Raw genomic sequence first — 22,878 nt, 5'->3', positions numbered from 1 at the left:
TTCTTGGTCTTAAAAATTTGAGAACATTAATACTTTTAAAATTAAAAATAAAGGAACTGAGTCTAGTTAGTTGTTAAAATGTGTTAAAGTCACATATCTTTACCTATTTCATGTGGACATTTTTGTTTGATTTCAAAGAATCCTATGTGTTAGATAGCATTACCACTCTTATAGATGAAAAAACACAGGTTCAAAGAGTGATGTAAACTCTTAATTATTCAACCACTAAGAGTGGTCCATATATTGGAATCCACTTAGTCTAAATGAAGCAACACATTCATCCACAATGATAACCTCCCTCCCTTCCCTTGTGGATAAAACTATAAATTATGTTTTAGGAGTTAGAGGTAAATCTTGTTCCCAAAGAGGACAATTTCTGTAGACCCTCCAAAATCAAGATGACTTTAAACACCCCAGGTTATTTTTTTCTTTTTCATTCCTTTATAGAGGAATGAAAGAGTACAGCAGAGATGGTTTAAATATGATGGTGTCTGTCCTCAGTGTACACTATCAAGTTGCAGCCTGTGTGATACACCGTGAGAATTCAGCATTTGAAACTATGCTAACAAATAATGTTAGTTTGACAAAAAGTCAAACAACAGAAATTTGTAAACTGAGTCCTCAATGTCAGTTTTTATATTTCAGGGATCACTCATGGAATTGTTTCAAATCCTATTAGAAATTTCAAAGTATATTGAGAGTTTACTCTTGCTTATACTAAAATCATACTCAGATATAGGTGTATAATGAGATGCAGATATAAAGATATTCCCTGTTTCCTTAAATCAAATATTCCCTGTATAGTTGTAGGGCACAGGAATGTATCTGCCTAGGTATTTTACATTTTATATGGCACTTCATGAAATATAATTTTAGGGATTAGCATCTTTATCTATGTTCATTTAAGTAACTGAGGAAAGGACATACTGAATTTCAGTAATCTTGAAACAATATTATATTCACATTTAATTATTAATAAGGAAATCTAAATAATCTATTTTGATTATATTCCCTTTCGGATATTAGTCCCTGAATTCCTCAAATGTACATGTTTCCTTCCATACTTTTTCCTTTTTATTCATAAGCAACACAGGTACTCATTGAAACTCTTTAGGTATTCCTTGTCATTTATTCAAAAAAATTGTCATATTTGTCCATTTATGTGTATCTTGTTTGATTTCTGCTCAACATATCTCTTAATGTTTTAGTCAAGTTGGTGGTCTGTGTCAACCCACTTAAGACAATTAAGTTTCTACCTATTATTCTATAATAAAATATATCACAGCTTATTTCCCATTCTATTACCAGCAGGTATTTAGATCAATTCCCTCTTTCAAGTATGAACAAGGCTTCAGTGAACAGTCTTGTGAATTCTTTGTGGTTTCCCTAGATCAAAGCTTATCTCTAAACCATTATCATATTTTATAGATAGGCTTTTGCATTTTATTTTACAAGGCTGATGAGTGAGACAATTATCTCAATGCCATTGAATTTTTATTGCCATGATTGTTAATAGTGAGATGAACTTTTATATACACTATAAAAGTTCTTCTCTACATTACCCATTCAGATTTGCCTGTTTCAGTAAAGTTGAGTGACTTAGATTCATATTATAGAAATGAAGTGTTAAAAATATTTATTACCATTTGTCACTTCTTAAAATACTTTCCCCATATATGAAATTTTGTTAGATATAATATTTAAGTATATTACACATTTTATTATGAATTTTTTTGCTTAAAGTTTTTCCTACAGTCTAAATTTATTCACCTAATTATTCCCTAAATATTTATTCTAGTTTTATTTTATACATTTGCATAGTTCAACCATCTGAAATATTTCTTGTGACCAAGAAGAGATTTTCTTTTTTTTTTTGTTGGGGGGTGGTGGGTGCATACAGGGCATTTTCTCAAGTGGAGAGTCAAGTTCTAATATTAGTTACAAAAAATCCTGTATTTTGAGGTATTACTTTAATTACAGATTAAATTCATTGTATTTGTGTGCTTGTTTATTGCCTGTATTTACATTGTCATCTGTATTTAATAACATTTTTGTCATGTATTTTTAATGTACTTTAATATCTAAAAACAAATTTTTATTTACCTATGCTGAATATTGACTAGTGCTGAATTTTGGAAACTTACTTTTCAAAATTTAGTAAGAGGAGCCTTTCAAGGCTAGCTTCTCAGAGAGCAGAATGTCCAGTGAGAGGCTTTCTACACAGAGCCAGCCACAAGTACCCAAGCCAATGGAGAGCTTCAATCCGCAAGCAGCCTCTGAGATCAGGGCGGGGCAGCCAGAGACTTCTCCAGGCAGCCAGCCCCCTCCAGCCACAGGCTCTTTCCACGGGGCGATCAAAGATGGCAGACAAGAGGGTGACTGCATCCCCAGTCGCTCCAGAACCCAGGAGTCAAGAAGGGGAGGCATTGATAGACTCGGACGAAAATAGAGCCACTGGTGAGTCTGCCCACTGGGTAAAGCTCAGCCCGGGTGGCAGGCTCAGATAGAGGTGGCTTATCGGAGCAGGGCAGGGCAGCTAGAGTCTTCCACAGGCAGCCCTGTGCACTCTGGTGGTGGGCCACTCCCACACAGCCAGCTTCTCCAGTTTCTCTGAGCAGGCCCCCTAGTGAGAGCCTTTCTGATCAGAACAAGCTCCAAGTCCCGGAGCCAGCGCGGCATGCTCCGGCCCACAAGTGGCTTCAGGGACCAGACAGGGCAGCCAGAGACTTCCCCAAGCAGCCCAGCCCCCTGCAGTGGGAGGAGCCTTTCAAGGCTAGCTTCTCAGAGCAGACCGCCCAGTGAGAGCCTTTCTACACAGAGCCAGCCACAAGTCCCCGAGCCATGGAGAGCTTCGATTCACAAGCAGCCTCTGGGATCAGGGCAGAGCAGCCAAAGACTTCTCCAGGCAGCTCTGTCCACTCAGGCCGCCGGCTCTTCCCACGGGGTGATCCAAGATGGTGGACTAGAGGGTGACTGCATCTCCAGTTGCTCCAGAACCCAGAACTCGAGAGGGGGAGGGATTGAGAGACTTGGACAAAAATAGAGTCACGGGGTGAGTCTTCCCCACTGGGCGAAAATTGGCCTGGGTGGCAGGCACAGATAGGGGTGTCTTATCAGAGCAGGGCAAGGCAGCTAGAGTCTTCCCCAGGTAGCCATCCACACTCCAGCGGTGGGCTCTTCCCACATGGCCAGCTGCACAGTGCAGGCCCCCAGTGAGAGCCTTTCAGCACAGAGCCAGCTCCAAGCTCTGGAAACAGTAGGGGGCTAGGGGCAGCTTTCTTCGGAAGTACTACATTATCAAGTTCCTCCAAAACTTCAGGCTACTGAAGGCTGGGAGGTGATACACTGGAAATCTACCAGGACATTATAAGCAAATAGAGGAAATCTGCAATATCTCAGGGTCCCACTGACATCTGACCAATATGAGAAAAAAAGGGAAGTAAATGTCCCAAACAAACCTAGATACTACATCAATAAAACCCAATGAGAGTACAGCAGAAGAAATGTCAGAAAGGGAGTTCAGAATGTACACAATTAAAACAATCAGGGAAGCAAATGAGGAGATGAAAGAGCAATGCAGGCATTGAAGGAGGAGATGAAAGATCAAATGCAGGCATTAAATGATCGCACCAATCAACAGTTAAAAGACCAAATATGGGAAGCAAGGGATCATTTCAATAAAGAGTTAGATATACTGAAAAAAAAAAAAAAAACTGAAATCCTTGAAATGAAGTAAATAATAAACCAAGTTAAAAACTCCATAGAAAGCATAACCAATAGGATAAAACAGCTGGAAGACAGAACCTCAGACACTGAAGAAAAAATATTTAATCTTGAAACAAAGTTGGCCAAACAGAGAGCCGGTAAGAAATCATGAACAAAATCTACAAGAACTATGGGATATCATGAAAAGGCCAAATTTAAGAATTATTGGGATTGAGGAAGGCACAGAGATACAAACCAAAGGAATGAACAACCTATTCAATGAAATAATATCAGAAAATTTCCCAAAACTGAAGAATGAAATGGAAAATCAAGTACAAGAGGTTTATAGAACTCCAATATACAAAATTACAACAGACCCATACCAAGGCACATTATTATGAAAATACCTAACATACAAAATAAAGACAGAATTTTAAAGGGCCACTGAAGAAAAAGAATCAAATTACATTCAGGGAGGAAACCAATAAGAATATCAGAAGATTTTTCAATCCAGACCCTAAAAGCTAGAAGGGCCTGGAACAACATTTACCAAACCCTGAAAGAAAACGGATGCCAACCAAGAATCTTATACCCAGCAAAACTTACCTTCAAATTGATGATGAAATAAGATCCTTCCATGATAAACAAAATCTAAAGGAATTTACAAAAAGAAAGCCAGCATTACAGAACATTCTGAGCAAAATATTCCATGAGGAAGAGATGAAAAACAATGATGCAAATCAGCAGCAGGAGGCGCTAGCCTAAAGGAATAGCCAAATGAAGGAGAAACCAAATGGTGTCAAAAGACAAATATGAGTCACATGACTGGGAATACAAATCATATCACAATAATAACCCTGAATGTTAATGGCCTAAACTCATCAATCAAAAGACATAGACTGGCAGATTGGATTAAAAAGAAAAATCAAACAATATGCTGCCTGCAGGAGATTCATCTCATAGAAAGAGACACCCATAGACTAAAGGTGAAAGGATGGGGAAAAACATACCATGCACACAGACACAGCAAAAAAGTTGGAGTAACCATCCTCATCTCAGATAATGTGGACTTCAAGCCAAAACTAGTCACAAGGGATAAGGAAGGACATTCATGCTGCTTAAGGGAAGCTTAAATCAGCAAGACATAACAATCATAAATATCTATGCCCCAAACATTGGCTCATCCACGTACGTCAAACAAATCTTTCTCAATTCCAGAAATCAAATAGACCACAACACAATAATGCTAGGCAATTTCAACACAAATCTCTCACCACTGGATAGATCTTCCAAGCAAAAGTTGAGTACGGAAAACATAGATCTCAATAACACAATCAAAAATTTAGACTTAACCAACATATATAGAAGGTACCATCCAACAAAGAACGAATACACTTTCTTCTCAGCAACACATGGATCCTTCTCTAAAATAGACCATATTTTATGCACAAAGCTACCGTTAGCAAATACAAGAAGATAGAGATACTACCTTGTACTCTATCAGATCATAATGGATTGAAATTAGAAATAAATGACAGAATGAAAAACAGAAACTTCTCCAATACCTGGAGATTAAATAATACATTATTATATGATGAATGGATAACAGAAGACATGAGGAGGGAAATAAAAAAATTCTTAGAAGTAAACGAGAACAATGAAACATCATATCAAAATCTCTGGGACACTATGAAAGCAGTACTTAGAGGAAGATTTATTTCATGGGGTGCATTCAACAAAAGAAGTAGAAATCAACAAACAAATGACTTAACACTACAGCTCAGAGCACTAAAAAAAGAAGAGCAGACCAATACCAAAAGTAGTAGAAGACAGGAAATAGTTAAAATCAGAGCTGAAATCAACGAAATTGAAACAAAACAAACAACTGGAAAAATTAACAAAATAAATAGTTGGTTCTTTGAAAAAATAAACAAAATTGATAAACCCTTAGCCACACTAACAAAGAGAAAGAGGGAGAAAACTCAAATTTCTGAAATTCGGAATGAACAAGGAAATATCACAACAGACACGAGTGAAATACAAAGCATAATTAGAAGCTATTTTGAAAATCTATACTCCAACAAAACAGAAAACCTCGAAGACATCAACAAATTCCTAGAGACATATGAATTACCTAAACTGAACGAGGAGGACATACACAACTTAAATAAATCAATTTTAAGCAATGAAATAGAAGAGGTCATCAAAAACCTATCAACAAAGAAAAGTCTTGGACCAGATGGGATCTCAGCCGAGTTCTACAAAACCTTTAAAGAAGAGCTCATTCCAATACTCCTCAATGTATTCCATGAAATAGAAGAGGAGGGAACCATCCCAAACTCGTTCTATGAAGCCAATATCACCCTGATACCTAAACCAGACAGACACATCGAGGAAAGAAAATTTCAGACCAATATCCTTAATGAACATCGACGCAAAAATTCTCAACAAAAATTTAGCAAATCGCATACAAATATATATTAAAAAAGATAGGGTTTTGTCCCAGGGATGCAAGGTTGGTTCAACATTCCGAAATCAATAAATGTCATTCACCATATCAACAGACTTAAAGTTAAGAATCACATGATTATTTCAATAGATGCAGAAAAAGCATTTGATAAAATACAGCATCCCTTCATGCTCAAAACACTAGAAAAAATTCGGGTTGTGGGAACATTCCTTAACATTATAAAGGCCATCTACGCTAAGCCCATGGCCAATATCATTCTAAACGGTGAAAAACTCAAAGCGTTCCCCCTAAAAACTGGAACAAGGCAGTGATACCCTCTTTCACCACTTCTATTCAACATTTTCCTTGAGACTCTAGCCAGAGCAATTAGACAAACCAAAGAAATTAAAGGGATACAAATTGGAAAAGAAGAACTCTAACTATCCCTGTTCGCTGATGACATGATTATATATTTAGAGGAACCTGGAAATTCCACCAGAAAACTTTTAGAACTCATAAGTGAATTCAGTAAAGTAGCAGTTTACAAGATCAATGCTCATAAATCCAATGCATTTTTATACATAACTGATGAATCTTCAGAAAGAGATATTAGGTAAACTACCCCATTCACAATAGAATCGAAAAAAATAAAATAATTGGGAGTCAATCTCACAAAAGAGGTGAAAGACCTCTACAATGAGAATTACAGAACACTAATGAAAGAAATTAAAGAAAACCTTAGAAGATGGAAAGATCTCCCATGTTCCTGGATAGGCAGAATTAATATTGTCAAAATGGCCATACTACCTAAAGTGCTATACAGATTTAATGCAATTCCAATTAAAATCCCAATGATGTAGCTTGCAGAAATAGAGCAAGCAATTATGAAATTCATCTGGAAGAATAAAAAACCTAGAATAGCTAAAGCAATCCTCAGTAGCAAGAGTGAAGCAGAGGGTATCGCAATACCAGATCTTCAACTCTACTACAAAGCAATAGTAACAAAACGGCATGGTATTGGTACCAAATAGACAGGTAGATCAATGGTACAGAATAGAGGACATGGACACAAACCCAAATAAATACAATTTTCTCATACTAGACAAAGGGTCCAAAAATATGCAATGGAGAAAAGATAGCCTCTTCAACAAGTGGTGCTTGGAAAACTGGAAAACCATATGCAACAGAATGAAATTAAACCCCTATCTCTCACCCTACACAAAACTCAACTCAAAATGGATCAAGGACCTTGGAATCAGACCAGAGACCCTGCATCTTATAGAAGAAAAAGTAGGTCCAAATCTTCACTTGTTGGCTTAGGATCAGACTTCCTTAACAGAACTCCCATAGCACAAGAAATAAAAGCAAGATTCAACAACTGGGATAGTTTCAAACTAAAAAGCTTTCTCTCAGCAAAGGAAAGTATCAGATATGTGAAGAGAGAGCCTACAGAGTGGGAGAATATCTTTGCCAGTCATACTTTAGATACAGCGCTAATTTCCAAAATCTATAAAGAACTCAAAAATCTCTACACCAAGAATACAAATAATCCAATCAACAAATGGGCTAAGGAAATGAACAGACACTTCACAGAAGAAGATGTACAAGCAATCAACAGATATATGAAAAAATGTTCAACATCTCTAGTAATAAGAGAAATGCAAATCAAAACTACCCTAAGATTTCATCTCACCCCAATTAGAATGGTGATTATCAAGAACACAAGCAACAATAGGTGTTGGCGAGGATGTGGTGAAAAAGGAACACTCATACATTGCTGGTGGGGTTGCAAATTAGTGCAGCCACTCTGGAAAGCAGTATGGAGATTCCTCAGAAAGCTTGGAATGGAACCTCCATTTGACCCAGCTATCCCACTCCTTGGCCTATACCCAAAGGACTTAAAATCAGCATACTACATAGATACAGCCACATCAATGTTCATTGCTGCTCAATTCACCATAGCCAGATTGTGGAACCAACCTAGATGCCCTTCTGTTGATGAATGGATAAAGAAACTGTGGCATATATATACAATGGAATATTACTCCGCCACAAAGAATGATAAAATTATGGCATTTGCAGGCAAATGGATGAAATTGGAGAATATCATGCTAAGTGAGATAAGCCAATCTCAAAAAACTAAAGGACAAATGATCTTGCTGATAAGCGGATGAGGACATATAATGGGGGGTGAGAGGGGTTAGCATTAGGGTTCGGGTTCGGTTTAGGGTTAGGGATAAGGAGTGTGATAAGAATGAAGGAAAGAAGGACTGTATAGAGGGAAAAGAGGGGTGCGAGGGGTGGGGGAAGGGAAAAAAAATGAATCAAACATCATTGCTCTATGTTAGTGTATATTACACAAATGGTATGCCTTGACTCCATGTACAAATAGAGAATCAACATTTTTCCCATTTGTATACAATAAAAAAAAAGAAAAAAAATGTAAAGTACCCATCTTGAACAAATAGCTCAAATTGTACATGAATTGGTAAAAAATAAATAATTGCCTTTATTTTGGAGTAACAGAAAAAGACTCACTAACTACACATATAGAAATTCAATTTGTATACATAACAACATGAATTTCGAGAAGTATAAGCTGTCAACTAGTTATTTCTAATATAGAATAGATATTGTACAATATGATTAAAACTGTACACAGGGCTTCAGACTGGAGGACAATTTTAATTTCATCTTTGATAAACCAACATTATATATCTAGAAATTACTTGCTGGGTTGTCAAAAGAGGAAATCCTATCCTTAAGCATTATGGAGTAGTTATCTAAAATAATGCTAATTAATATGTAAACAAGTGTTGGGTGGTGGTGGGGTAAAGGTAGGAAATAATGACCATAACTGCCTTGATATAAGAATCTTAGACATGTATAAGTCTGTGCAAAAATCTTGATGATTCTTAGTAGTTAAGGGCAACTTCATGCAACCAAATAACATGAAATTAAATCAATAACCTTACAAAAAAGGTTAAAATGTCTCTTTTCTCTACAAAACAGAGAGGAATGTAAATAATGCATATACAAACTGGGATTCTGTCAATGACAAGGACTATGTGTTGGTTCATATCAAATTCAAGTATATTAGACAAGCAAACATTTAACCTTCTTGTGGTTTCTCTTAAAATGCAGCATTCATTACAGCAGTTAGGTGCCTTCACTGGTTTTCTGCAAGTTTGAAGTTGTGTATCTTGTGTTGTTTGAATAGGTATTTTTAAATTCTTACTTGTTAAAAAACAAGTCTTTGTTTTGTTATCCTATATACTGATATTTTGTCTACATACAGGAGCCCTAAATTTAAGTATTTTCCTCTCAAATTTACTAAGTGGCACTATTTTGCTTTCCATTATTGCAGGTAAGAATGTGATTCCAGTGCAAAGCTCTTTTTTGCAAATAATAAGTTTCATGCAATTTCATGAGAAAGGTTATAGAGGTATAACAGTTTCTCTTTATTATCGGTATAAAGATATTTCACCTAGCTATGTCTATAAATTTAGGATGTTTATATAAATTTGCATAAGCAATATATAATTTAAAAAAATGTAAAAAAATTAGTAAAAATTTTGTCACACTTTTAGTTTATAATTATTTTGATATTTACAATTATTATGATATTGATTAATTGGGAACAAATTTTTTTTTTTTTACTGCATTCATCCTTCCTAACCATAAATCATGTTAAATGGTTTTAATTTTTTTATATTTCTATTAAAATGTCATGTTTATGAAGAAGTTTCCATTTTCAGCAATGGTATAGATAAAAACAATTTTGAAGATTTTACTCAAAAAATTAACATCACATTTCAGGACCAATGCAATTGGACTTTTTCAACAATTCTAGGGAGTGCCCCCACTCCCCCCAAAATTGAAATTAAATCAGAAGTTGAGTTGTTAACTTAAGGTTCATAAATGGACTTTGACTCACACATCCATCATATGTCTAAAATCCTATTGAAAATCTCTTTGTATATCAAATTTGATTTTTTCCAAAACATTTTTCATAGGAACACATACAGTGTAAAGGGCACGATTTCCTTGGTGTTCTAACTCTTTAAAAGCTTGCTGACAATTTTTTCTCAGTGAATAGGATTTATTTTCTATAAAACCAGGCTTGAGTTTAGCAGTTGTGTGACTCATTTTAGATCAAGTTACTCCAAGTCCCAGAAAGAAAGAAAGAGATGTAGGGTGATCATTTGCATCAAATAAATATTTTCTTTTTTACTGATATATGCCAGGATTTTACAATGAACATATAGCGAGTCTGATGAGGGAAAAAGCATGGTTCAATTCAGAGATCCAAGGCAGTAAAACAGATGAAGGGTAGAAAAACCTGTGAATGCAAGTGTATTTGCAAGTTTGCTATTGCAAGAAGAAATACTAGGAAATCTGACAACAGGACCCACATGATGAGAACTTGAGAAATCCTGAATGAGACAGGAAAATGAACTGGGAAAAAAGGAAAAGTTTAGGAAGCAATAACCATTCTGGAGGCCCATATGATGGATCAACCCTCTTCTCCACAGATTGGTTTGTTGCTCTTCCTCTCCCTCCATTTTTAAAAAAACATTTTCTTGAGTCCTAAAAGGACTTGATGAGATTGTTATCCAGAGGTTTAATATTTGCATGAGTTTGCTGAAGTATGGTATCACTAGACATGATTGACTTTTAAATTTATCAGTTTAGAAGAACTGAGAATGAGAGTATCCATCCTGCCTCTGAAGAATAGACAAACTATTGGCTTTTTAAACACACTGGAGATTTCAAAGCTACTAATAAGTTGTAACACTGAAACACCATCTTAAAATTGAACTGAAAAACTGTGTTTTGTGCTAAAAGTATTCACCCTATTGTTTGTGGTGTGAGGGTTTGGGATTCATCACCATCAGGATTGATTTTCTGTGCTATTCCTGTTACTAGTGAGTCTGCTCTAATGACCTGCATTCTACTTGTGAGTAAATATTCTATATATTTTATCCATTGCTGTACTACTAGTGCCAATTATACTGATTGATTCACAATAAACAATCAATATATGTATTTACTGAACACATGATTTGAAAATAAATCAATGATTTCCAATGGTCTAGTGTTTCAGGTATATTATCCTCTCCCTTTAAATAATCAAGCCCATGAAAAAAAAATGGAATATGAGAACATTACTGAATTTATTCTTGTGGGACTATTAGTAATGCAGATGTGAAGACCCCCTGCTGTGTGATATTTTCACTTTGCTATCTTGCAATTCTTTCAGGAAACCTGGCCATTCTTCTCACCATCAGGGGAAGCCACCTTGGTGAGCAACCCATGTACTTTTTCCTCAGCTACCTGTCCTTCATGGATGTCTGCTTTACTTCCACAGTGGCCCCCAAAACTAATCATAGACTTACTGGTTCAGTGGAACACCATCTCCTTCAGTGGTTGTGTGTCCCAGATGTTTCACGCCCACTTCTTTGGAGCCACTGAGACCTTTATCTTGGTGGCCATGGCCAATGATCACTATGTAGCCATCTGTAGACCCCTTCACTATGTGGTCATCATGAGCAGACGGGCGTGCTATATCCTTGTGATGGCTTCTGTCATTGGAGCTCTCATCCATTCACTGATGCGGGTGTTGATCGTTATTCAACTTTCTTTCTGTGGCCCCAATCAGATAGACCACTATCTCTGTGATGTCTTCCCCCTGATGAAGTTGGCCTGCACTGACACAAGGCTCTTGAAGATCATAATCATTACCACCACAAGGGTGCTGTCCATTCTGACCTTTGTTGCCTTGGTAATTTCTTACATCATCATCCTGTCCACCTTGAGGACTTGCTCATTTGAGGGCTGCCACAAAGCCCTCTCCACCTGTGGCTCACACATCACGGTTGTGCTCATGTTCTTCTTGCCCCTCATCTTCACCTATGTCCCCATGGCCGATCTGTCAGCAATGACAAAGTTTCTGCTCTGTTTTACAACATGATTGCCCCCTTGTTCAACCTTCTCATCTACACACTGAGAAATGCAGACATGAAGAACTCCATGAGGAAAGTGTGGGGCCCACACAAATTATTGGAAGGGGCTTGAAGCCTTGGGGTTGACACCCTTGGCCTGATCTTGTTCTCCATACTGAATCAATGTCAGTAAAGAGGGCAGGTGCAGAGAGGTGGTATGTGTCACCCAAGCAGCACATCTTGAAGAGAGAAGACCCTGCCATTCTCCTTCTGTTGCTTTACATTTCTGAAACTGTACACAGAAGAAGGGAACCAGATGATCTCCAGGTTCTTCCTGTCTCTGACATTCTAGCAGTTAATCTGTCCTTCATAAACCAAGACAAAAGGAAGATTATGTTACTGATATTGATTCAAATTAGAAACGCTTCATGGTTTGTCAGTTGTGCCCTGTCTCAGGAAGCAGGTTTCTCAACTGAGACATCTGCTATAGATACAGAGAATTAAGAACTTCTTTATTGAGGCTTCCACTGCCATTAAAAATGACAAAATAAAAGAAAGATGTATCTGTTGCATATTTTAAGGTTTGAAAACAGTGTGATGCAATGTAGTTTTCCTATTCACATTGTAACTGATGGAAGATATTGTAAGTGATTCTTAATAACCTGTTTTATTAATAGAAGTTTCAAATTGAGGCTGCCATTATGAAATTGATGAAATAGAAACTTCTAGCACTCTTCCCCCTACAGAAATATCAATTTAACAACTGTCAATGTATAAATATCCTTTCACAAGAGTTCAGAAACCATGTGAGATTTTATAACATGAGTGTAACACAGACATTAGGAAAGATGAATTGGAAAAGGCAGGAAGAAGAGTTTTACCTTCTCTGCATCACCCTTTCTCCCAACCCCAAGCGTGAAGAGCAATACTTTCCCAGTCAGGAAAGATGAGGAAAGTGAGCACTGAACTTGGCCATAGACCCCTATGTGGTGCCTTCCTCAGTAAAATCTACTGCTGTGCAAACTCTTTTAGTACCAGATTCTATTTCCAGTACCTGTGGACTAACCTCTAGCTCACCACAGCACAAGAGGCCCAGACTCTAGGTCTGCCTTCAAGTTCTTGGGGCCTGCCTCACCACTAGCCCAACTCTACTAACCCATGGCTCTAGACCAAACACATCAAAAGAATGACTTTGGTCCCAGATGCTGGAATGGTCCCAGGATCCTAGTTATCAGGCTGGTTCCTACAATCTCAGTCTTTGAGCAGACACTTCTGATACAAGCTCCAAGCTGGCACCCATGGATTGAACTTCCAAGTCTGCCCAACTGTCAGGTTAGATTCTGCAGCCCAAAATCCAAGCCTGTCCCATAGCACCAGGATTCAGGCCCTCTCCAGCTCCAGATTGGCCCTGTGACCCTATTCATAAGGCCATCATCATCACTGAATCAGAGTGCAGGACAAACCCTGCAGATATAGACTCCAGGATGGTACCCATTGTCTGAACTTCCAAGCCCTCCCGCCTGCCAAATAGGATCCAATGACCCCCAGGTTCTAGTCTAGGATTGTCCTGCAGGCCCCAGGCACCACACTGGTGCTGAGCATACAGCTCCATGTTTAATCAGTGTCAGGTCAGTCACCATGGCCTCACACTCAAGGCCAGCCCCTGCACAAACAACAGATTAAGGGGCTATTCTTATCCTAGTAATTCCCATTCCTGGACCAGCTCCCAGGATCTCAGGTTCATGGACCATCCTTTTGACCCAGGTTCCAGTTTGTCCCCAAGGGAACTAACCTCCAGATCAGCTAACATGTATGCTAGCCTCAGTGGTCTCAGGCTTCAGGCAAATCTTCAAAGTCTAGGTAACAGGCTAATATCAGACTGGCCCTAGGCTATATGTACTCAGTCTACATGCCTAGCTCAGAATAAGACCAGTTTCAGGCTCCAGGGTGGTATATGGTCAAAGGTCCTTCAGTATTTAGGATCTATGCCTACTCCAGAATACCTAGTGTCCAAGTTCTTCCCAGCAGACTCAAAAGACAGAATGTTTCCTATGAACTACAGTTCCAGTCTACCCCTATAGACCCAGGCTCCAAACCAGTCAGCACAGACCCACCATCCTATCTGGAGATTCAGTCTTCAGGACAGGCCAAAGGCACTGAGGCCACAGGTTCATCTCAGTTTTACAAGAACAAGGACTATTCCAGTTTTTATAATCACCTGTAGATCAGATTGACTCCTGTGGACAAAGACTGAAGTCCATCCACTATGCATATAGTCAATAGATTCATCTAAGTGGGTCCAGGATTCAAGAAAAAATTCATGGACCTAGATACCAGGCCTGACAATTCCTGCTTACATTTCTCATCTGTTCTTTCAGTCTGTGTGCTTTATCCATGAGAACCTTGCTATGGACAGAATGTCAGGTATTCACAAATCACATGTTGAAATTCTAAACCCATCAGGATGCCATTAGGAGATGGAGGCTTAAGGAGGAATTCAGTTGTGAAGGCAGAGTCCTCAAGCGTGGGACTGGTGCCCTGACAACAAGAGAGGAGGGAGTCTGAATTCTTTGCCCTCTGCCATAAGAGGACATGGCAGAGGATGGACATCTGAAAATCATTAAGAGGCCCTTCCCACGAACCAAGTCAACTGGCACCTTAAAAATAATTTTCCTAGTCTTCAGAGTTCTTGGAAATGAATATCTGAGACCTGCAGTCTATTATTCTTATGTTCTAAGAGCTTGAAATGACTAAAAGACCTCAGCATTCTAATCATATTTGTTTTGATTCCTGGTTTGAAAACACTAACATGACTGCCAATCTGGTTCTGGTTCTACTGTCTACATTTTCTTTTAAACTGTGTACTTTGTTTTTGTTTTGCTTTGCTTTTACTTTTTATTACGCTGTGTAAATTTTTCTCTGTAGGCATATAAATAGCTCTTTAGCACTGTGGGTTAGTTGCCATGGAGGAGAACCATCCTACAGTCTCATGACAGGTCTCAGTGTAGCAGTGAGCCTGTTTCATGGACTGTGGTTTACACGTTCTTCATAGCCCCCCTTCTAGGTTGGACAGGATGACTGAGGGGGCTGGAGTTGGATTTTTTCATCCCTAGGTCAGTTGGCTCTGATAACATCCCAGCAGGTTAGCTTCTTAGCTAATTTTTCCAGAAGGCACACCTTGTTAAGGCAGACAGAATGCACTCCAGTATTCAAACTGGTTCCTTTATCATCTTTCTGACAGGAGGACAAGGGAATTTCCTCAAATGCTTAAAGTGGGAACTGCTTAGTATATTAGCAGGTAAAACTCACAGGGGATACCCCTGAAGTTCATCTCTTGTCTACTCTGAGCCTCCCAATATGTCCCAGTTAACCGCTGATGCTTTCCTATACCAGCATTGTTAATGCAGAGCCTTCTGCCCTAGCAGAAGCCCATGATTCCATTTCTTTCATGCTCTCCCATTTTAGAGTAGTAGTGTGACTTGTAACCTCATTTCTCCTGTGGATCCAAGAAGAGTTCACTTTTAAAATTATTCATATATTTACCTTTGTTAACATAGAATGGGGATGCCCAGCTCCTTGCAAACTGAGTTAGATACCAGAATACTTTTGGCTTTAAAACGGCACCTGTCCTTACTGTTCTTTTAGTCTTTTTTTTTAGTCTTGGAGATTATAATAAAATATTATTTTGACTGGTTAATAAATAACATATTAAGAATTAAGTACATTTTGTATAAAACATATTATACATATAATTATTAAATTTTATTTTGAATTAAAGGAAACCTACTCAATATGTAATATAAGAAATTTAAAAGGTAAAATTCCATTTATACTTGTGATTTGTGCTTTTATTGACATATTTTTCTGTCATGTGTGATTTAAAATTTACAATTCATTCTTTGCTTTAGAACTTTAAGTGATCAACTGTATATAAAAAATTCAGGAAGAAAAATACTGTGTAGTTACATATTCTAGTTCTCTCCATTTTTTCCTGGAGTTCTGAATTTCCATCTGGTGTGTTTTCTCTTTCAAACTGTGTTCTTTGGTCATGTATTTCTGCTTTTGATTCGTAGGTAAGGTCATTGTTGTAACTACTTTTGCAGGCTGTCTTTAATTAATACAGGATTCTGTATTGACATTGTGTTTTCCTTACTTTAAATGTGCTTTTCTTTTGAATATCACCTCCCCAGTTTCTAATAGAAGTAAGACATCATTATTATCCTTGTTCCTTTGTATAAAATATAATACAATATGAATTTTTCTTGACCTAATTTTAAGATTAGCCCTTTATACTTAGATTTCCAGTTTTTCAATGTCATGTACATATGTATGACTTATTTTCCCTTTCTTTTTTCAAATTTTTTATAATTAGTTATACATGACAGTAGAATGCATTTTGACATATCATACCTAAAAAGACTATAACTGCTCATTCTTCTGGTTGTATATGATGTCAAATTACACTGGGGTTATAATAATTTATGTACATAGGGTAATAATGTCTGATTCATTCTACTATCCTTCCTACTCTCCTGCACCATTCCTTCCGTTCACTCCCCTCTACCTTATCCAAAGTAGCTTTATTCATCCAAAGTAGCTCTATTCTTCCCTAGCCACCCCGCTTTCCTGTTATTGTGAAGTAGCATCTGCCTATCAGAGAAAACACCAAGCCTTTGGTTCTTTGGGATTTGTTATTTCACTTAGCATGATATTTTCCAGCTCCATTCATTTATGGGTAAATAGCATAATTTCATTATTCTTTAAGACTGAGTAATTCCATTGTGTATATACACCACATTTTCTTTATGATTTTAAAACCCTTAAAATTTATCCACTAATGTTATGTCTCATCTCATAATCTATCCAGATTTGCATTTCAAATACAGATGAAAACAGTGTTACTTTGCTGTTGTTAAATTGAGCATTCTATAGGTGTCAAATAGTCAATGGTGTTGCCTTCTGTACACTTGGTGATTTTTGACCTTGTTCTATTAATTGTGAAAAAACAATTCTTTAAGTGTCTTTTTCTCAACTAGGCTAGTCTTTGATTTTTATATCTGGCAGTCTCTATATAGTTATATACACATCAGAGCTCTTATGTTACATGTTATAATTGAAGTCTTCAACTACTTACAAAATTATATCCTCATTTACATTCATTGAGACAGAGAAAACCAAAATAGACAGCCTTCATCATAAAGGAATATTTTAGATATCTAAATTTGAACATACTAAAATCTTCCTCTGGAAAGTAATGAAATTATTTTAATGCAAATTATTCAATGCTTATGAATATTTAATACTTCTCAATATTTAAAAAAATGGTGCACAGAAATTATAGTATTGTGCATTTAATAATGGCATTTTCGTCATTTGTTTTGCATTGTAGGGAAAATTTTCGGTGGTTCCAAGGCATCAATATATTAATAAAAGATGTACTTAAACCAAAATTTTGGAAAAAATTTCCAATAATGCATTTTAAAATACTATGATGAAAAGTTGGGCTTTCTGTTGTGAGCATAACTTTAAAAAATGTACTTTATGCTTAAAGCAGTTTTAGGGTCACATGAAAATTTCATGGAAGGAACAAAGAATCCTTAACACCTGCACTCTGCCCTTTGCAGTTCCCTGTCAACACCTCTTGCATTGGTATGGAACATTTGTTACAGTCATTGAACCAGTATTAATAAATGCTTACTGAAATTCACAGATTATGTTACTCTTTACTCTTTGTACAGTTGAGTTTATGACACATGTGTTGTCGAGCATCTACCATTACAGTACCATACAGAATAGTTTCACTCTTCTGAAAATGCTGCATGCTTCACTTAATCACTTTTCTTCTCCTCCTGAACCCCTGGCAAACACTTTCTGTTTTGTTATTCTCCTCAGTTCTGCCTTTTCCTACAGGAAAATTCATAGTTCATATACTTACAGTAAATATTTATTAAAAAAAAAACTTGAAAATTCTCTTTGGTAAGTCATACTTTGCTGAAATCTCTTCCTATTTCAAAATTCTTTAACATCAACTGTTTATATATAAGTTTTACTTTGCAAAACTGGGTGTTGAATCAAGAGGTGTGCTACCACTGAGTTACAATACAGTTCTTTTTAAATTTCTGAGACAGGGTCTCACTAAAATGAAAAGTCTGTCCTTGAAATTGTGATCCTCCTGTCTCAGTCTCCTGAGTCACTGGGATTGCAGGGGTGCAGTAGTACATCTGACTCAACTGCTTATGTTCTTCACTTCTAGTCCATGTAAATATACCATTTTTCATTTGTGCCATCAGTGCCATAATTGTAATAATGCCATATTTTGAGCAAATATCCATAATTGTAAATTTTTAAGCAATTTTGATACCACTCCCTCAAATTAGAAGAAATCAAATTAGGAGCATGAAGTATATTTTAGAAAAAGAATAAATTTATTAGCAAAAGAAAAGAAAACAACAAAGTCTCCCTAAGATCAAAATACTCCTTTGGAAGGGTAAAATTTCTGCTCATATTCTGTCACTGTTCTGGAAGTTTCTATGTAAACACATGTTAAGAGTCCAAAGTATATATACTTTCTAGTATTGATTTGGGGAGTACCTAGATTGTCTATAATCCATGATAATAGGATGCTTTTCCAATTGTTGCACATGGTACATTCTGCTGAGTTAGGAAGAACAAGTAAGTTAAGGTACATAATCAGATATAAGAGGTTGAAATGTTTAACAAATAAGGCTATTTGGAAGAGAGCGAAATAGCCCCTCTGTGGATTTGAGCATGTGGAACAACATTGCAAGCACAAAACAACAGGCACCAATGTGAAAAAAGGCAAGAAAAAACACTAGATAAATTCTACAAGAGATAATTGGCAAATAAGAGACACAGAAGTGAAGAACATTTAAGGTAGTAACCCTTGAATACTTGTTTGCACCTCATCCTGTCTCCTTTTCTACATAGAGTCCATTTAAAGTAGTCAGTGTACACATACACATGTCATTTCCTGAAGGAACTCTCATTCCCCTAGGGACTATTCTGTTAAATCTGTGATTAGATTTAAATTTTTCTATTTATTTCTTCTATTTTAATCCAAACTAGGATTAAAGCTGGTCATCTGAGACCAATTTCTTGCTCCACAACTTCCTCATGGCCTTTTTCACTTCTGCATTTCTCAGTGTGTAAATCAGAGGATTGATCAAAGGTGTTGCAATGGTATAAAACACAGCTATCATCTTATCCATGGGGAAGGTGGTTGCAGGTCTTGTGTACATAAATATGCAAGGGACAAAGAACAAAATGACCACAACAATGTGAGACATGCAGGTGGAGAGGGCCTTTCTCCTCCCTTCTGCACTGTGGTTTCTCAGAGAATGCAAGATGATGATGTAGGAGAACATCAGCATGACAAAACTCACTGTACAAATGGCCCCACTGTTGGACACCAGGAGTAAGTTGGTCACATATGTGTCTGTACAGGCGAGCTTAAACAAGGGTTCCAAGTCACAGAAGTAGTGATTGATTTCACTGGGACCACAGAAAGGCAAACACAAGGCAAGAAAAATCTGAACTAAAGAATGTGCACAGGACCCCACCCAGGCCACGGCCACCAACACACTACAGACCCAGCGACTCATTATGGTCATGCAGTGCAGGGGCTTGCAGATGGCCACATAGTGGTCAACAGCCATGAGGATGAGAATGAAGATCTCCAGGCAACCAAAGAAATGTAACGGAAAGACTTGGATTATGCACTCACTGAAAGAAATAGTCGTGTTCTTCAAAAGGACATCCACAATTGTTCTAGGAGCTATGGAAGTAGAGAAGCAGGTATCAGGTAAGGATAAATGGAAAAGAAAGAAGTACATTGGACTGCCGAGTGCCCGACTGGTCTTGATGGTGGTAATAATGAGCAAGTTACCCAGCAAAGTCCCCAAATAGAAAAACAAAAATGTGACAAATACTATTTTCTTCCTAAATGGATCTTGTGTCAACCCAAGTAGGATGAACTCAGTCACATTATTGTTCAGTTGCATGATTTCATGAATGAGGAGAAGGAGCAAGTGTGAGATGATCTATCTGTAAAAGAAAATGGATTTCATTTATGGTGTGTTCTGTTAAGTTATGGAATATTTTGAGCAAAATAGTTCAAGGTGTTTTGTGTGATTATGACATATTCAAAGCCAATATAACATTAATTTTTGAGTACCTTCCAGATATGATTTCTTAATAAGTCATCTAACACTTGAGTCCTCAACCTGAGTCCTTGACATAGTAGGATGTCATTTTTAAATAAAGATTTGAATATAATGCTTTCCTACAAAATTCTTCAAATGCAACTCTTCCTTATCTTTGGCCAGATTCTGACTGATTTTGCTCCTTAAGTATTACCCCACATTGATATTTACTTTATTTTTTTCCATATCAAAAACTTGGCAGACCTGTTAGAGTGGTGCACACTTGTAGTCCCAGCAGCCCTAGAGGCTGAGGCCAGAGTTTTTTGAGTTTGAAGCCAGCCTCAGCAACAGAAAGGTGATAAGCAACTCAGCGAGACCCTCTCTCTAAATAAAATAGGGCTGAGGATGTGACTCAGTGGTTGAGTGCCCCTGAGTTTAAACCCTGATACTGTTCCCCCCAAAAATTGGCAGTATACTTGCATGGTGTAATACACAGCATTTAGGACATGTTTTATTGCCATTGGAGTTTCATGCTAAAAACATAAATTCACATAGTACCCTCAAACCCATATAATTACTTACATGGGTTTATGTGTGATAGATTCCATATTTATTAAACTTATTTATAAAAATGTGTATGATTTATAGCTACATTTATAGTCGGTTCTTAAAAAATACTCACAATGTTTTGATTAGTTTAGAAAAGGTAAAACAAATATATAGTTTAGAATAACTTTATATCAAAGGAGCCTCTTATTTAAAAGGATGAAACTTTCCAAAGACAAACCAGTCATAAATGACATGGGTTCTTCTGATAACATCAGTTAATTTCTTTGAGAGTGTTCAAAGACACTTGCTACCTTACTGGGAATGCCTTACAGAGGGAAGAAAAAAATCACAATGAACTGACTGAATTTTATTTATCTATACTCATAAATTTCCACTGCTCTGATAGAATAAATGTTTTCTCATCAAACCAGAGTGAAGATTCATGTGACTTGTAGTTCATGTTCACAGGTGCCAGAAAGGAACTCTAAGGGAAAGAAGGAGTCAGACAAAATATGTGAAGGATATTTACAGTCAGAGGTCAGAACACAGAAATCTCTAAGGAAATCAGGTACATGATTTTAGAATGTAGAGTACTCAGACCCTAAAACAACAGTGACTGGAAAGGAAGAGAATCTTCAGAAAGAGAATATTTTCTATAACTTCATGATTTAATTTCCAAATTAGTTTTATAAAAAGAAAAAAAAGAGATACCATGGAATTCATACTGCTTTTCAACTAAAAAATTAAGAACTAACAAACGTATATGTAAGTACATATTACTCTTACAATTATCAGAAATAATCATATATAATATTCATAGAGATTCAGTCATATCATATCTGGATACATATAAGGTTGAACCCTCAATTTATCCCTTGCTTTCCGATGTAATTTTAGAATGCCATAGATTTCTCATGGCATTTTTCACCTCTATGTTCCTCAGTGTGTAGATCAGTGGGTCGAGGAAGGGTGTTCCAATAGTATAAGATACTGTCACCATCTTGTCCATGGGGAATGTGTTTTGGGTGTGTGTATATATGAATATACAGGGGCCAAAGAACAAGATCACTACAATGATGTGAGACGTGCAATTGGATAGGGCTTTTTTCCTCCCTTCTGCACTGTGATTTCTCAGCAAATGCAGGATGACAATGTATGTGATTGTTAAAATTGTTAAACTGACTAAACAAATTGCCCCGCTGTTAGTCAGCAACAGAAGATTCAGCAAATAAGTGTCTGTGCAGGCAATATTAAACAAGGGCTGCAGATCACAGCAGTAATGGTCATTCAAATTGGGTCCACAGAAGGGCAATCTCAAGGCCAGGATAACCTGAGCAATGGAATGCATTAAAGACCCTATCCAGGCAAGGACAATCAAGATGAGGCAGACCTGCCTCCTCATGATCCTTGGGTAATGCAAAGGCTTACAAATGGCTACATAGTGATCAACAGCCATGAGGATGAAGACAAAGATCTCCATGCATCCAAATAAGTGCAGTGCAAAGATCTGTGTCATGCACTCACTGTAGGATATGAGTTTCTATGCAGAGAGAGCATCCACAATTAGCTTAGGGGCTGTGGATGTTGAATAACAGGAATCAGCAAAGGACAGATAAAATAAGAAGTAGTACATGGGACTTCCAAGTGTCCTGCTGGATTCTATGGTCACAATAACAAGTGTATTCCCCACTACAGTTCCCACATAGAAAATTAAGAAGATTAAAAACACCATTTTCTGACTCAGAGGATCCTGTGTCAATCCTAGCAATATGAACTCAGTCACATTACTGTTTTCCCACATGGTTTCAGTTGATGTGGGGACATCACAGGTTGGAAACAATCTGCAAAGGAGAAATGAAAAAAAATGTGAAATGAATACTAAATTTTGAAGTTGAATACATATTCTCAGTCATAAAATTGCAACTTTAAAATGGATGCTATAAATGATAACTCCCAATAGGTTCCAGTCACTTTTTTATTCTTTTTACTGGATAATATGGAATTCCTAACAACTATGTCACTCATTTCCCATATTGGATATGATAATAATTAAATAAGACATAGAAAA

The 22,878-nt window shown here is 37.1% G+C and overlaps 1 protein-coding gene and 2 pseudogenes across 1 annotated transcript; 1 reads left to right on the top strand and 2 right to left on the bottom strand.

Moving 5' to 3' along the window:
- Positions 1 to 11,306: 11,306 nt before the first annotated feature.
- Positions 11,307 to 12,232, top strand: LOC124959408 (olfactory receptor 4S2-like; annotated as a pseudogene).
- Positions 12,233 to 19,187: 6,955 nt separating this feature from the next.
- On the bottom strand, positions 19,188 to 20,120 carry LOC124959407 (olfactory receptor 4C16-like). The gene has a single exon (XM_047517884.1). The coding sequence runs from the start codon at positions 20,118 to 20,120 to the stop codon at positions 19,188 to 19,190; it is 933 nt and encodes a 310-aa protein (XP_047373840.1).
- A 1,558-nt stretch (positions 20,121 to 21,678) lies between these two features.
- LOC124958022 (olfactory receptor 4C11-like) lies at positions 21,679 to 22,611 on the bottom strand (annotated as a pseudogene).
- Between the last annotated feature and the right edge of the window lie 267 nt (positions 22,612 to 22,878).

Source organism: Sciurus carolinensis, chromosome 11, assembly GCF_902686445.1.
Source record: "Sciurus carolinensis chromosome 11, mSciCar1.2, whole genome shotgun sequence".
Taxonomy (NCBI): domain Eukaryota; kingdom Metazoa; phylum Chordata; class Mammalia; order Rodentia; family Sciuridae; genus Sciurus; species Sciurus carolinensis.
This window is presented reverse-complemented; position numbering and strand designations above follow the sequence as displayed.

Excerpts from the sequence above, each read along its gene's own strand:
- LOC124959407 (XM_047517884.1), bottom strand. The coding sequence starts at position 20,120 with ATGCAACTGAACAATAATGTGACTGAGTTCATCCTACTTGGGTTGACA.